Source organism: Podarcis muralis, chromosome 16 (genome assembly GCF_964188315.1).
Source record: "Podarcis muralis chromosome 16, rPodMur119.hap1.1, whole genome shotgun sequence".
Classification (NCBI taxonomy): domain Eukaryota; kingdom Metazoa; phylum Chordata; class Lepidosauria; order Squamata; family Lacertidae; genus Podarcis; species Podarcis muralis.
This window is the reverse complement of record NC_135670.1, coordinates 22,266,588-22,283,127: the sequence shown is the minus strand read 5'-3', so window position 1 is coordinate 22,283,127 and position 16,540 is coordinate 22,266,588. Positions and strand designations below refer to the sequence as shown.

Here is a 16,540-nt window from a genome sequence, read left to right as displayed (position 1 = left end):
GGATGACATGCCCAACTTGTATAAAAGTTATACACAGCAAGCAGAAAGCGAATAGAGAGAAGCTGTTTCTCCCTCTCTCGTAACACTTAGAACAGGTGGACATCCAATGAAGATGAATGATGGGAGGTTCAGGACAGATGACAAGAAAGAACTTCTTCATGCAGCGCATATTTAAACTGTGGAACTCACTTCCTCCCACAGGAGGTAGTGATGGCCACCAACTTGCGTGGCTTCAAAAGAGGACTGGATAAACTCAGGAAGAAGGCTATCAATGGCTGCTAGCTATGACGGCATTGGTCTGCCCCAAAGTTCAGAGGCAGTATTTCCAAAAGCCAGTGGCTGGAAACTATAGGAGGGGAGAGAGCTCTTGTGCTTGGATTCTACTTGTGGGTTGAACGCAGGCATCTGGTGGGCGGCTGTGAGATGAGGATGCTGGGGTTAGATGGGCCGTTAGCCTGATCCGGCCAGTCTTCTAATTTTCTTTATTTAATTATTTTTAATATTTTTTTATTAATTATTTCTGCATGACATTTTATTTTTTAAAAAATATCATCCTTAAATTCCCCCCGTTTTTTCCCTCCCCCCGCCCCAAAAACCTGACCCCCCCCCCAGACTTCCCTTAGCTCCTCTCTCTGGTTTATCAACCTATGTTATTTTCTGCATGTTACAAAACTGTACAGATCCTTACTTTATCTGAGTGTTACCAATAAAAAGTTTGTGAATGTTTATTCAAAGCCTGCCAAGGAGTCCAGTTCATTTTGTTGTTTCTTTAAATACTTTGTAAAGGGTTCCCATTCATCTTTAAAATCACAGTTATCCTTGTCATGTAGTATGTGTGTCAATTTTGCCAGTTCTGCATAGTCCATCGATTTCTCTTGCCATAGGTCTTTAGTCGGGATTTCCTCATTCTTCCATCCTTGTGCTATTAAGACTCTTGCCGCCGGTGTCGCATACATAAAGATATTTTTCAATTTCCTTGGCAGGTCTTTTCCTACAATCCCTAACAAAAATGCTTCAGGTTTTTTAACAAATGTTAGTTGGAACATTTTCTTCAGTTCGTTATATATCATTTCCCAAAACTTTTTAATTTCATTACAATCCCACCACATATGATAAAAGTTCCGTTCTTTTTCTTTGCACTTCCAACACATAATTGAACTGGTTTTGTACATTCTTCCTAGGTGTACTGGTGTTATATACCATCTATACATCATCTTCATATAATTTTCTTTCAGCAAGGAGCAATCTATAAATTTTAAATCAATTTTCCATAACCTTTCCCAAGCTTCCAGCATAATATTATGTGCCCATTTAATCATAACTGATTTCACCTCTTCGTCTTTCGTCTCCCATTCCCCCAGACAGTCTTCTGATTTTCTTAAACAATGCACAAACCGAAACGGCAGCCATCCTTACAGAATTTGCGCTCCTTCAAAGTTTGCAAATGCAGTTCTGTGCGCACGCTGGGGCAAAGTCTGCCTCAAAATACATAAAATAACATAGAAAAATGAGCAAGTATGTAAGCTGAACCTGCTGGATCAGGCCAACGGAAACCCGTTTTGCAAAAAAATGTGCGCTTTAGGGGAAAAAATATTGTATACACAAATGTGTATATTGGGAAGATATCACGCCAAAATGCTGATGAATGACCTGGTGGCTCTGAACTACAAAACCCATGCTCGCCCTTCCTGTACACAGATTTTTCTGCAACACACGTAGGAGGCAGGGACATGCAGTGACATTATGTATATTTAAAAAGGCGAAGAATAGAGGCAGGTTGAGGCTCTGAAAGACAGAGATACGGCAGTTTAGAGAAAAGCTGAAACAGAGAGAAAAGAACTCTGGAAAATTAGAAGCATCCAAAGGATCATTCTGACTAAGCATTAGGAAGAGTTTTCTGACGGCAAGAGCTGACCAACAGTGGAAGCTTGGAAGATAGTGGATTCTCCTTCATTGGAGGTTTCCAAGAAGAGGCTGGATGGCCATCTGTCAGGGATTCTTGAGCTGTGATTCCTGCATTGTTGGACCCGTTAGGACCTCCCAACTCTATGATTCTGTCTTGGGGTGCCTCTCTGGAGATTTGATGGGAACCAGGCAGAGGGCCTTCTCAGTAGTGGTGCCCACCCTGTGGAACACCCTCCCATCAGATGTCAAAGAAATAAACAACTACAGTGGTACCTAGGGTTAAGAACTTGATTCGTTCTGGAGGTCCGTCCTTAACCTGAAACTGTTCTTAACCTGAGGTACCACTTTAGCTAATGGAGCCTCTCGCTGCCGCCGCGCTGCCGCCTAGCGATTTCTGTTCTCATCCTGAAGCAAAGTTCTTAACCCGAGGTACTATTTCTGGGTTAGTGGATTCTGTAACCTGAAGCGTCTATAACCCGAGGTACCACTGTATCTGACTTATTTATTTATTTATTTATTTATTTATTTATTTATTTATTTATTTCAAAGCACTTATAAACTGGAATATGTTTTTTAAAGACCTTGAGGCGGTGTACGATGGGGGGGGGGAGTACAATTAAAACGAAAATGCATCCTAAAACTGATAAAAATGCAGTCTAAAAATACTTAGGAACAAACAAGAACAAATAAAAGATTCGGACCCACAAAACAGGGGCTGATTCAATGGGTGATAATAATGATAATGATAACGATGACGACGACGATGACGATGATGATGATGATAATAATAATTGTACTGCGCTCATCTGACTGGGCTGCCTGCGCAAAAAGATAAATCTGTATATGCCTTATGCTCACCTTTTATATCTGTAAATTAAAGCACATTACAGAAATGCCTTCAGCCATCTTTCTCCCCAAGGGAACGGAGGCCTGATAAACAGAGCCCCAGGATCTTGTCAAATTGAGAAATGCACAGCGGTATGTTCTGGTTTAAATATTGTTATATATAAAAAATTGTAGGAAACATGAGATCTGCTGCCTTGGAGGATGCTGGTCTCTGGCTTGAACCCGGCCCCAGAATAACTTTATGCTAACATGAGAAGGAGTGGTCCTATCGCAGCAAAACTGCAGAGCATCACGAGAGCTGTCCACGCGTTTGCCCACTGGTACAGGCTTACTGTCACCACGCAGGCATCCTCCTCGCCATTGTTATTTGACCTTCTGAAAGAGAACTAATCGCTGCTGACATTTTGTGATTGTAATGACAGCTGCAGGCAGAGACTGTATCATAATTGCAGCCTAGGAGCCTTAAAACATTCACTCGGCTTCGATTTCTAGGTTGTGTTCCATTAGTCCCGGGGCCTTCATGTCACAAAGCCATTAAATCATTGTTTTCACTTGACAGTATCATCTTTAGCCAACCCTGCAGGGAGGGGAGGGCGGTTGGGATTACAGTGTTTCTTAAAACTCGCGGCGAGGGCAATTGGCTGTTCTGAGCAATCGGCCTCAAGGAGAGTCATCCCAAGGCCGGGCTCCTGCCAACCCTCTGTCGGCCAAAAGAAGGAACGCTTCAGAAGTGCTTAAGTTGTCTGTACATGTATTTTGTACTCGGACTGCAAAGGCCGATGGCTGATGCAAACATCTAACTACCCTATTTTTCGCTCTATAAGACGCACCAGACCACAAGACACACCTAGTTTTTGGAGGAGGAAAACAAGAAAAAAATATGTTCTGAATCTCAGAAGCCAGAACAGCAAGAGGGATCGCTGCACAGTGAAAGCAACAATCCCTCTTGCTGTTCTGGCTTCTGGGATAGCTGCGCAGCCTGCATTCGCTCTATAAGACGCACACACATCTCCCCTTTTTAGGAAGGAAAAAGTTAGTCTTATAAAGCAAAAAATACGGTATCTAAAAATCAGGTGCTTAGCTTGGGATCACTGCCTTGCCGTGGTGAAGGGGCTTGAATAGCTCAGAGAAGCTATGAACTATGCCGTGCAGGGCCAACCAAGATGGACAGGTCATAGTGGAGAGTTTTGACCAAATGTGACCCACCTGGAGCAGGAACCGGCAAGCCACTCCAGTATCCCTGCCAAGAAAACTCCATGGACAAAGACAACAGACATATAAGAATTACGGTGCTGGAGGAGACTCTTGAGAGTCCAATGGACTGCAAGATGATCAAACCTCTCCATTCTGAAGGAAATCAGCCCTGAGTGCTCACTGGAAAGACAGATCCAGAAGCGGAGGCTCCAATACTTTGGCCACCTCATGAGAAGAGAAGACTCCCTGGAAAAGACACTGATGTTGGGAAAGATGGAGGGCACAAGGAGAAGGGGACGACAGAGGACGAGATGGTTGGATAGTGTTCTCAAAGCTACCAGCATGAGTTTGACCAAACTGCGGGAGGCAGTGGAAGACAGGGGTGCCTGGCGTGCTCTGGTCCATGGGGTCACGAAGAGTCGGACACGACTGAACGACTAAACAACAACAACAAAGCTTGAGAATGCTCCTGGATGCCAAGGAGGTTGCTGTAGCAAGAAATGCCTGTTCCCACCACTTTCCTGGGTAGAACAGGTGTTAAGCTAAAGCTAAAAAGGTAAAGTACCCCTGGATGGTGAAGTCTGGTCAAAGGGGACTAAGGGGTTGCAGCGCTCATTTTGCTTTCAGGCCAAGGGAGCCAGCATTTGTCCACAGACAGCTTTCCGGGTCATGTGGCCAGCATGACTAAACCACTTCTGGTGCAACGGGACACTGTGACGGAAACCAGAGCGCACAGAAATGCCATTTACCTTCCCACCGCAGCGGGACCTATTTATCTATTTGCACTGGCGTGCTTTCGAATTGCTAGGTTGGCAGAAGCTGGGACAGAGCAAAGCTGGAAGATAATGGGAGGAGGGGAGGCGGGAGAGCAGCTGAAACAGCTGGCTGACACATTATCATTAGAGAGCATTCCAGATCCCCCTTCCCCCAGAACCCGACGGGCAGTGAAAGTAGGAGAGCAGAGAGCTAAGAGGCAATTGGCCTTAAGTAGCCACTATAAGGTGGGTGGTGCTGTTGACAAGTAAGAAGTAAAGGCGGGGGAGATTACTCGGAGCAACGCCATTAGTCCAAGAGGCTAACTTTCTAAGCCCTTCTCTGTGCATATGCATAAAAGACTTTGGTAAGGAGCTTTCCCTGTCTTTCTATCTCTGGTAGCTGGCCGTGGGTAGGTGGGGAGGGGGTAGGATTCCCTGACGCCTGACACCACCCTACCTGGTCCCATGATCATAGTCCACCCTGGGGCTACATCCACTTGTGCTTCAGTAAAGTTCACGTAGGGCTACCTTTGCAGAAGAGCGTCAAGGAACTTTAGCTGGTTCAAAATGCAGCTGCCAAACTTGTGACTGGAACCACGCAGATGGAGCCTGTCGCTCTGCATATTCTCTCACCTGCCTCGACTACCAATTTACTCCTGAGCGGAAGTCCTTATCTTTAAGGACCTAAATTCTCTACCTCGAAATTGCTTTCTGAATGCAAGACGTTCTGTCTGAAACAGACAGAGCCTTGGGGACTCCTTACCCCTCGGCTGTGTGACTGGTGCTCTTGTGTATCAGCTGTGGTGACTGCAGGCCTGGGATGAAGCAAGAACGAGAATTTACTAAATGACTGGCATGCAGCAGACATGCACTTTTTTGCTTTGTACCCTGAACTGGTTCTGGGAAAGGAACAGATTTGGATCACTTAAGGAAAAGTGCTCCACAAGATCTCTCTCCTTTGAAAAAAAACACACTTGGCTGCATTTTGGCTACATGCCAATTTAAAAGATCATTTTCCCACAGCTGAAAACCAACAGTAATAACAACATTTCCATCCCAACTTTCCCCCGAAGAGCTCAAGGTGGCATACACAGATATCCCACCTGTCCCCATTTTATTCTCACAACCACCCTAGAGTCATAGAATTGTAGAGTTGGAAAACTTGTCATGTGCGCCACAGTAGACTTCAAATATTTTGTCGTGGGGCAAGCTTAGCAGCTGCGCTGAACAGGCAGGAAAAAAACCACATCGGAAAATGCAAGTGTACATTAAAACTGAGCCTAACCCATCAGCATTAAGGGGCCACTCGGAAAGGCTGATTCACAAAGCCATCATGCCGGCAGCATGACAAAAGCGAGCCAGAGGTCATTTGGCAGAAAATATCAGGAAGCCATTGGAAATGGTCAGGAAAACAAACAGACCCAAGGCGTGAGTTACATACCCTTGGCTAAGGAGTCCCCCATTTCTCGTTTGTCATAGATAACTGTCATGGCTAACTGCTATGGCTGGCTGCTTGATGACACCGAAGGACAAAGCCGTCCTCTAGAAATAGCTCTGATGATGGCTTAAAAATGAGCTCATTTTTCCAGGCCACTTCTGAACTTTGCCCACAGACAACGGCGGGCTTTAATTACACAGAGCAAATGGCCAAGTGTTAGGGAAGTGTGTGTGCCAGTTGTGCAGTGAAAAGCCAAAACAGCCTTGATCCCGGGGATGGTTCAGTTGTCAACAACTTCAGACATTACTCTCTCCCGGTCTTAAAGTCTGGGAGACATAACAAGCGGCCTTTGACAGAGATTGAAACATATGGGAATATAATGATCTCTGTATGCCTCTGATTGTGGGTTTGATGCTGCTGAAGACAACCCTTTGAGCATACGGTACCTGCACCACGCCAACTTAAACTTGCTCTCCGACCCAGAATATACTGGGAAATGAAGTTCACCCTAGACGACCCTAGGGGTCCAAATCATTCTCCTTGGCACCCTAGCCAAATTGAATCTCCCACTCTGGCAGCTAAACTCAGCCTTGCAAATGGGCATACAAAAATTACTAGCCTTCCTCCCCTTACTAGCCCCGGTAATGCGGTTGAGTCTTCTCCCCCTTTTGAAAGATGGGGACAACATTTGCATGCCTCCAGTTTGCAGGGACCTTACCTGTTCTCCAAGAATTCTCAGCAGTTTTATTTTCAAGATCTTTCCTAATAATAATATCTGCTCTGACTGGTAATTTTAATGCATATATTGTGCAAACCGATTAGAGGCTTTGAAGATTCATCAGTATATAAATCCTTTAAATAAATATATGAAACAGCATGCAATAAAATGTCTGCCAAAGCTTCTAAAGTCGTTCCTTGGAAGTCAAACAGCTTAGTTCCCATTTTGGCTCCTAAACGTCGCAAACCTGGAAGTGACTGTTCCAGTTTGCGAACTATTTTTGCAAGCCGAACGTTCGAAGGGGCTTCTGCGGCTTCTGATTGGCTGCAGGAGCTTCCTGCAGGAGCTTCCTGCAGCCACTCAGAAGCTGTGCTTTGGTTTTCGAACGTTTTGGAAGTCGAACTGACTTCTGAAACGGATTCTGTTCAACTTCCAAGGTACAACTGTACAGTGGTGCCCCGCAAGACGAATGCCTTGCACGACGAAAAACTCGCTAGACGAAAGGGTTTTCCGTTTTTTGAGTCGTTCCGCAAGACAAATTTCCCCATGGGCTTGCTTTGCAAGAGTTCTTGCGAGTTCTTGTGAGTTTGTTTCCTTTTTCTTAAAGCCGCTAAGCCGTTAATAGCCGCTAAGCCGCTAATAGCCGTGCTTCGCAAGACGAAAAAACCGCAAGACGAAGAGACTCGCGGAACGGATTAATTTCGTCTTGCGAGGCACCACTGTATTGCTGTTCTGACCAAGAAAGAGTAGGTTAAAGAGCCATTTGTCCTAAAGAGCCCTTTGTCCTCTTAGCGCATGCAGGATGAGCCATGGCTGCTGACCCCTCAGCCCCCACTTAATTCAAAGCCTGCCAACTGAGGGATCTAACTACAGGTGCAGAAATTACGCCAGTCAACAAAAATGGCTCCATTTTCTTCCTGGATAGATGTAGTTACCCATCTCATTACCCATCTTCTTTCTGTATAGCACACAATTACTCAGCGGGGTCTGATTACAAGCGCAGAGCAGGCTTGAAGCATCCATGATGCTCCAAGTTGAAAAGAACAGAAATGTTTTGAGTGCGTCCAAAAAAGAAAAAGGGAGAGAGAAAGAGAGAGGGAAAAGTCACCTTTCTTTACTTGGAAGAAGTCAACAAGCCGGCTCCTGGGTATCGCAGACAAGCTTGCCATGGCAATTAACTCTCTGAACGGATAAAAAGGGGACTAATATCCCCCTGTGCCGGCTCACTAAGGAATCAAACCAGACCTTTTAACACAGAGCTTGGAACACTCAGGTAATCAAAAAGCCTGTCTGGGGACGCGACGTTCCTTGATTTTCAATGAATCAGAGCTGCCTGCCTAATGCACGCCCATCTCTGGAGAGCAGAAGCCGGGATTCTAAAACCAAAATGGGTCATTTCACAGTCCTTAAATGAATACTAACAGAGCTCTGCTGGGCCATTTGGGGACAGATGCGGAAGAGAGGGGGGCGAGAACCGACTGCATTCAGCAAGCACTTTCAAGAGTAGGCTAGAGGCGCTGTGCTCTAAAAACCGAGTTAAACATGGAGGGGAAATGTTGGGGCTAGGCCAGCACTGAGGGTGGCCGACCCCAAACTCTCACCTGAGTTTCTGAACCCGACAATGCAGGCTCTTTGAAGGGCACAAATCGTCCTGTTCCATTAATCAGCCAGAAAGAGAGGTTCCTGGTATCTATATATGAAGGAGCAACCATCAATTGCTTCGGGTGCCTTGTAAAGATGTATTTTTTAAGCCCAGGATTTCCCCGCCATGTAAAATCAGACCCTGTTTTTATCTATACAGATACCCCAAATTTCACCTTTATTTGCTTTTATAGCACTCTTTTAATTGGCCTTCCATTGTTGTTGTGGGTATTCAAGTATTTATCGGCCACCTTTTTGCGTGCAGCCCTCACAAGGAGGCACCTTTATTCAGATGGGAAATATTACGATACATTAGAAGCAACAAATCCTAAGAGGCTCAGAAAGCAGCAACGCAAAAGCACTGTTACGGAAAGGCAGCCTGGAACAGGTACATTTTGGAAGGCCTGTTTGAGGACATGTGCAGTTAGGTTGGAAGGGAATTCCGCAGCAGTGGAGCCACCACCAAAAAGCCTCCCCCCCTCACACACACCCCTAGCTTATCTTAGTGGAAGCAAGATCACAGGGGCGAAGGTAGCTCTTTAGTTAAACTTGAAAGCCATTTAGATAAACCTTTAAAACTCAGGCCCAGGGGCCTCTTCAGGTCTCTTTGCCCAGGATTCAGAACCTGGCAACCAGTGCTACCTGCTGTAATAATCATGTCTCTCATGTAATAATAATATTATAATAATTTATTATTTATACCCCGCCCATCCGGCAGGGTTTCCCCAGTCATCATCATCATCATCGACTTTTATTGTGCTAGCCATAGGCCATGTCATCATTTGGAAAAATAACAAAAAGAAAAACAGCAATAACCATAAAAATCATCAGGCACCACACATACAATATAAAGCACCATCACAACTACTAAGATTGTTTGTTGCATAAAATAGAATAGCAGAAGATTCTCTAGTAAAATGTGCCAAATTAAATATCTGAATCCCCTTTGCAGTTGACTGCTATTTTGGGTTTCCCCAGTCACTCTGGGCAGCTCCCAACAGATTAAAGACAGAATAAAACATCAATTATTAAAAAAGCTTCCCTAAACAGGGCTGCTTTCAGATGTCTTCTAAAAGTCAGGTAGTTGTTTATTTCCTTGAAATCTGATGGGAGGGCGTTCCACAGGGCGGGCGCCACCAATGAGAAGGCCCTCTAACATCACATCTTGCAGTGAGTGAACCGCCCTGTAACATCACATCTTGCAGTGAGTGAATTGCCAGAAGACCCTCGGAGCTGGACCTCAGTGCGCGGTTTCTATGGCTTAATGAGGTCCACCACCTACTTTTTAATATCACAAGCAAAGAACATACTAAGAGAGCACTGTACTTACCAGTGGGAGCTGTCCAAGACCATAGAGGGTGAGTTTCCTCGGATCGAGGTAAAGAGGGTCCCCAAAATCTTGATAGGGCTTCCAGCTGGGAGTAAAGTAGCCTTGTTGTGTGAGCTGTTTGATTCTCCGATGGTAGTTCTCCCGGAAGACCTGCTCTCTCGTGACATCCCAGCAGTTGTAGATGGTGTTGCTTCGAGCTTGGACCTTGAGGCCTTTCTGGTTGGGGATGGGCAGAGGCCGGATCATGACAAAGTAACGGGGGTCTGACTTTGGGTGCATAGGCATATTGACGGTGTTGTAGAGCCACCTCACTTCCTAGGAAAAACCACTCCTTTAACCGGGCTTCTGAACCTTCGTTTCGGTTACTATAACGGTACCCTTTCTCACATGCACCTCACACCACAAACAGTACCTGGAAGGATAAAATGCAGCTTCAAAAGATAAAGGCTGCAGATTTGGGTTTTTTTTTTCTTTAGCCACTCACAAGTAGGAAATAACAACAAATGCACAACTCCCACTTTCAATTCCCATCAAACTAGGACCATGATTCCACTAAGCGAGTCAGGCTGCTGCAAGGAGCTCAGGTATAAACATCTCTGTGCCTTGGGAACCCAAAGAAAGGTAACTAATTGAAAAGGCAAGGCAGATCTGACAGCCTTGTCTTTGTCCAGGGCTGACTGACAGCAACTGCCCGCAATTAAAATGCCAGCAAGGCTGCACGATTCCCCTTCAGATCCAACTAAGAACTGCCACCAGTCTCAAACCACTCGGCTAATCATTTCTCTTAAGAAGTTGCTAAACACAGGCCCTGGGGTGGGTGGGTGTAGCCTCAACACAAATCCAGTCCTTCCTGAGGCCACTCTATTGCCCTACTGATCAATCTTCCTACTGCTAATGACAACCAGATCTCAGCTCAAATTATCCTCTTTTCTTTTTAAATAGATTCTCACCCCTAAGTTTTCCCTACCAACCAACCCCACTGATTCCCCCTTTTTTTCTAGAGTGCTAACTCGAGGCCCAAATACACCCCACCTTTTAAAAACAGGACAAGATTCTAGTCCCTAAGACTTCTCCACCATTTCCTGTTTGAGATTCCCAACGCCAGTCGCCAGCTGGCATCACCCCCTCTTTACTATAAAGACCCCCCCCCTGAACTTGAGACTTCTTTCCCAGCCCCCTCCTCTCTTTCAGAAAGCCCTAACTGGGACGACCCTTCTCGCTGAGTGGTTTATTTACAACCAAGCTCAGTCCCAGAGAGGGCGGTTTCATGAAGTGAAGCACACCCTTCAAAGACCCTAACCCTCCTCCCGGACCCCACAAACCCTCCCCCACCCCGGAACAACCCCCCCGACGTCGCTTTCAAGGCCTTCCCCCCATCTAGAACTTGAGCGCCTTCTCAGCCCCAGCTGGAACGCTCACAGTGGGGAGGGAGCGGGGAGGAAAAGGCGTCGCCTGTTGCCCTTGGCAACCGCTTGGGAACGCTCCGGCGCCGGCTGGGAATGGTCGCTCGTCGCTTTCCGTAGCCATGGCAGCGGCGGCTCGCTGAAGCTGTTTCCGCCCTTACAATTTTGCCCTCACTTTAATGAATGAGATGGGCGATCCCATCGCTCGGTAGGATTGCGTCCTAAATGAACTGAGAATCCCTCGTGGCAGAATGGAAACAGGAACTTTCTATACATGACTTCCTCTCCCCCGTTCATTGTAATTTCTTTTAAATGACCTCATATGGTTTATTTTAACTACGTATTGGTGAAAATAGAAGGATCCGTGGAAGCATGGGCGTAGCCAGGATTTTTGTTGGAGTCTTTTGGGGGACCAGAACCTTAATTTGCTATGTATTTTTCTGAATTTTATTGATTTAGGGGGGCATCTGCCCCTCCCTGCCCCCCACTTGGCTACGCCCATGCGTAGAAGTGGATATACGTGTAGATCATGGGTAGGCAACCTAAGGCCCGGGGGCCGGATCCAGCCCAATCGCCTTCTAAATCTGGCTCGTGGACGGTCCGGGAATCAGCGGGTTTTTACATGAGTAGAATATGTCCTTTTATTCAAAATGCATCTCTGGGTTATTTGTGGGGCATAGGAATTTGTTCATTTCCCCCCTCCAAAATATATTCCGTCCCCCGTCCCCCCAAGGTCTGAGGGACAGTAGACCGGCCCCCTGCTGAAAAAGTTGCTTCCTTTGGTACAGTTGCAAAGTTCCTTCTTTGGCAGTTCAGTGAGATCTTCTGCTTGAGACAGTGGTATTTATTGGGGCGTACCCAAAATAGTAAGCCAGACTTTGGCTTTCACAGAATTTTTCTTCTAATCAAGCGGTGCTTGTATTCGTTTAAAGGTGGAGATTGGGGGGAAAGAACCTCTACCTTTCTTTGAGCCCTCTAACTCGAAAATATGGGGGGGGGGAGTTTTTTTCCTCCCTCCTAAGGCTAGATCTTGTGGATGTTTAGTGAAGCTGAATGTTGGCAGATTCAGGACAGATAAAAAGAAAGTCCTCCTTCACACAGAACATAGTTAAACTATGGAACTCACTGCCACAGGACAGGAGGCACTGATGGCCACCACCTTGGATGGCTTTACAAGAGGAGAGGAGAGGAGAAAGCTCCATGGGAGCAACTTTTTTAAAATGAAAAAGTTCAAGAAGCTACTTGCACGGTTGAGCCTCTTTTCTCCTCACTATATGGAGTTGGGGGGGCAGATAGAATCTGGAGGTCTGTGGGCTTGTTAACAAACTTGAGCTGAACTGGGTAAAAGGTAAAGGGACTCCTGACCATTAGGTCCAGTCGTGGCCGACTCTGGGGTTGCGGCGCTCATCTCGATTTATTGGCCGAGGGAGCCAGCGTACAGCTTCCGGGTCATGTGACCAGCATGACTAAGCCTCTTCTGGCGAACCAGAACAGCGCACGGAAATGCTGTTTAACTTCCCGCCGGAGTGGTACCTATTTATCTACTTGCACTTTGATGTGCTTTCAAACTGCTAGGTTGGCAGGAATAGGGACCGAGCAACGGGAGCTCACCCCGTCGCGGGGATTCGAACTGCTGACTTTCCAAACGGCAAGCCCTAGGCTCTGTGGTTTAACCCACAGCGCCACCCGCATCCGAGCTGAACTGGGAGGGGGTGGTAAATAAATCCTCTTGCTGGTGTGGGGGCATCCTTCTCCAGCTGGGGAGGCCCCAACATAGCATTGATTATCTGCACCTGCCAATACAAGAACAGGAAGATTTATTTATTTACAGCATTTCATATATATCAAACAATAATGAGTGTTCTCTAGAGGGTTTGCACTTTTTTATATAAAAAGGCAGTAAAATATATATTGCAAAACATCATCCTATGGTTCCCTGACCCAGCCAGAGCTACTGCCGTTGACAGACACTGCTCAGATAGCCCAGATTAGATTAGACTTTAATCTGTAAAGAACTTTTCCGCAACTGAAATCGTGTTCAGAATGGAAGCAATGACAGCAATTTTTTTTTTTAATGTTCTCTCGTCCATGGACATGTCAACAATATGCGAAAACATAAAAACAATTCTTTGCAGTGGAGTAATGTTAGCATTTCAATCACATTTCAATAACAGCTTATGGGAAAACAGAATCTTAAGAGCCAAAACAAAAATCAAGCCAGAACCTGTGCAGAGACATTAAAGTGTCAACACACTACTCCTGTGTTAAATCTCCCAAATGCTTCTTTTTCAGCAATTCCGACAGTAGGGGAGGTTAATTGAAAAGGCTGGGAAAAAGAGATCTACATCGCTATTTTGTGGGGCAGAGGTATCTGTGTATGAGGTACCCAAGAGTCCTTTTCCTCTTCTAAATTTTTACAGTTCCATGCCCCCCAGTGCAATTGACAGTTGCCGTAGCACTGAGCTATGATGCTTTCCACGGAGGATGAAAGTTTTGCTGTTGTCGTCTCGAGAGACAATGGAGTGTGCCTCTGGCGGTGAAGTCCAACCTCTGGAGAATCACAGCGCCTGAAGTGGCTGCAGAGACCAGTAACTCATAACTGCTGTCTCCTGCATTGTTTTTGCTGCATCTGCAGCACTGAAATGACCTCATCGGGGTACAAGCCTGGGCAGTGCATGTAGGTCCTGGGGTGCCCAGACAACGACCCCCTTCTAAGTTTCATCAATATGATGTTGTTGTTGTTTAGTCGTTTAGTCGTGTCCGACTCTTCGTAACCCCATGGGCCAGAGCATGTCAGGCACTCCTGTCTTCCACTGCCTCCCGCATTTTGGTCAAACTCACGTTGGTAGCTTCAAGAACACTATCCAACCATCTCATCCTCTGTCATCCCCTTCTCCTTGTGCCCTCCATCTTTCCCAACATCAGGGTCTTTTCCAGGGAGTCTTCTCTTCTCATGAGGTGGCCAAAGTATTGGAGTCTCAGCTTCATGATCTGTCCTTCCAGTGAGCACTCAGGGCTGATTTCCTTCAGAATGGATAGGTTTGATCTTCTTGCAGTCCATGGGACTCTCAAGAGTCTCCTGCAGCACCATAATGCAAAAGCATCAATTCTTCGGCGATCAGCCTTCTTTATGGTCCAGCTCTCACTTCCATACATCACTACTGGGTAAACCATAGCTTTAACTATACGGACCTTTGTTGGCAAGGTGATGTCTCTGCTTGTCAAAAGGAAAGCAGAGCAATATGTTTGGCACCAAGTTGGCAGCTGGGATTACTGGAAGGAGGTGTTCAAGACTCCATCCAACCATCTTAGGGACTCCACCCCAGATGCAGCGGTTCTCAACCTGTGGGTCCTGAGATGTTGGACTACAACTCCCATCATCCCTGAGCTCTGGTCTTGCTAGCTAGGGGTGATGGGAGTTGTAGTTCAACAACATCTGGGGACCCACAGGTTGAGAAAGGCTGTGTGTGGCGTTTACTCTAGGCTTGCCATACGTTCGGGAATTCCCAGACACGTCCTCTTTTGGGGGGCCCGAAAAGCTCAACAACTTTGTTCACCTCTTGAAATATGGCAACCATCGTTTACTCCTTAGCCTTTTCTTCCGCTGAAGATGTCCCACAAGGCAGTGGGTAATATGCTTTAATTGTGCAAACTTAAGTTTCTGGCATGTGACTGAACCGCTCCTGCAGAATAGTGACAGTCTGGAGGCAACCCTGGTGGGTACTTGAAGATGAAAAGCTGTTACGGTTAAGTCTCTGACAGGTTCTTAATGTACTTGGAAAGTTTTGTGTTCGTGAAATTGTTCCAGGGCTCCAGGGGCGTCATCAGAACAAATGCCGTAAGAGAGCATACCAAAGGAACGCAGTCATCAGCTGGCTCTTTGACAAACGTTATTACCAAATGTTCAAAAACATTTTCGCTCCCTCGACTCTCATCTTTACATGAGGAAGTTATCCTGGGCAAGTGGATACTGGGCGAGATTCACCTTGTGTGCACCGTCAGTGAAAGCACCGTGGGAGGACTTTTCCTTGCACAATGGGGCTTCCTCTTCTCCGTTACACCCCTGAAATGGGGGGGGGAGTGTTGGGAGAACCCCCAGAACAGCATATGGGCGGGGGAGAAGAGGGGGGATGGTTCCATCTGGCTAGTGGCAAGATTTGTGAAAGATGGAACATTCATAACAGAGTCCCAACTATTATTTTTATTATTTTATGTACAGTACCTCGGGTTACAAACAACTCAGGTTACAAACACCTCGGGTTACAGACTCTGCTAACCCAGAAGTAGTACCTCGGGTTAAGAACTTTACCTCAGGATGAGAATAGATATTGTGTGCCAGCGGCACAGTCGCAGCGGGAGGCCCCATTAACTAAAGTGGTACCTCAGGTTAAGAACGGTTTCAGGTTAAGAACGGACCTCCAGAGCGAATTAAGTTCGTAACCAGAGGTACCACTGTATTATTCTTTATTATTAATTGAACTCAAGGTGCTTTGCATGGTTCCCTCCCCTCCTCATTTAATCCAAACAACAACCTTTCAAGGTAGGTTAGGCTGAGAGGCAGCGCCTGACCTGTGGTCACCCTGTGAAGCATCATGGTGGGGATTCCAAAGTCTTTATAGGGGCTTCCCCACCATTCTTCAGGGTCTTTCCTACCTCCTTGCAAGGAGGGGAGGGAACTATGTTGCAACCGGAAAAATAAAGATCTGCCTTGCTTTCTATGAATCTTGCCGCCATCCATTCATCTCTGACCAGTCATGGACTTAGGGGGACTCAGTCCCTTGGGGAGTTGGGCAGCAAAAGCCAGACCCCCTATTTTTTCTATAACACCCCCTCCCACAACACTTTTTATTTTTTATTAATTTTTACATATTAATTATCATTCATACAACAAAACTTCACTTCTTATACAATCTTTTTGGACTTCCATCAACCCCTCTGATGATCCTCCGTTCTTATCACTAATTCTGCATTTCTTAAATTCCTATTGCCTTTAATTATCATAACTAACAGACCCCCTCTTTACCTTTTTTTTTTTTTACAATATTTCAAATAGTCCACCTTACAAAACTTCTAACCTACAAGCGTAATCTGATCATCACAATTACTCTCCAAATAGTTCGTAAATTTATGCCAGTCTTTTGTGAATCTCTGGTCCCGCAGATTTCAAATTCTTCCTGTTAATTTATCTAATTCTGCATAGTCCATCAGTTTCATCCTCCATTCTTCTTTTATCGGTAATTCTTCTTGCTTCCATTTTTGTGCCAATAATATTCTTGCTGCCGTCACTGCATATAAAAATAATTTACAATC

At 45.8% G+C, this 16,540-nt stretch overlaps 1 protein-coding gene across 1 annotated transcript in view; it reads right to left on the bottom strand.

The window, feature by feature from the left end:
* Window positions 1–11,173, bottom strand: part of CCDC60 (coiled-coil domain containing 60) — a 51,244-nt gene extending 40,071 nt beyond the window's left edge. The window contains exon 1 of the mRNA XM_028709267.2: window positions 9,828–11,173. Within this exon, the coding sequence (XP_028565100.2) occupies window positions 9,828–10,112 (285 nt within the window). The 5' untranslated portion in view covers window positions 10,113–11,173. The remainder of the gene's footprint in view (window positions 1–9,827) is intronic.
* Window positions 11,174–16,540: the final 5,367 nt, after the last annotated feature.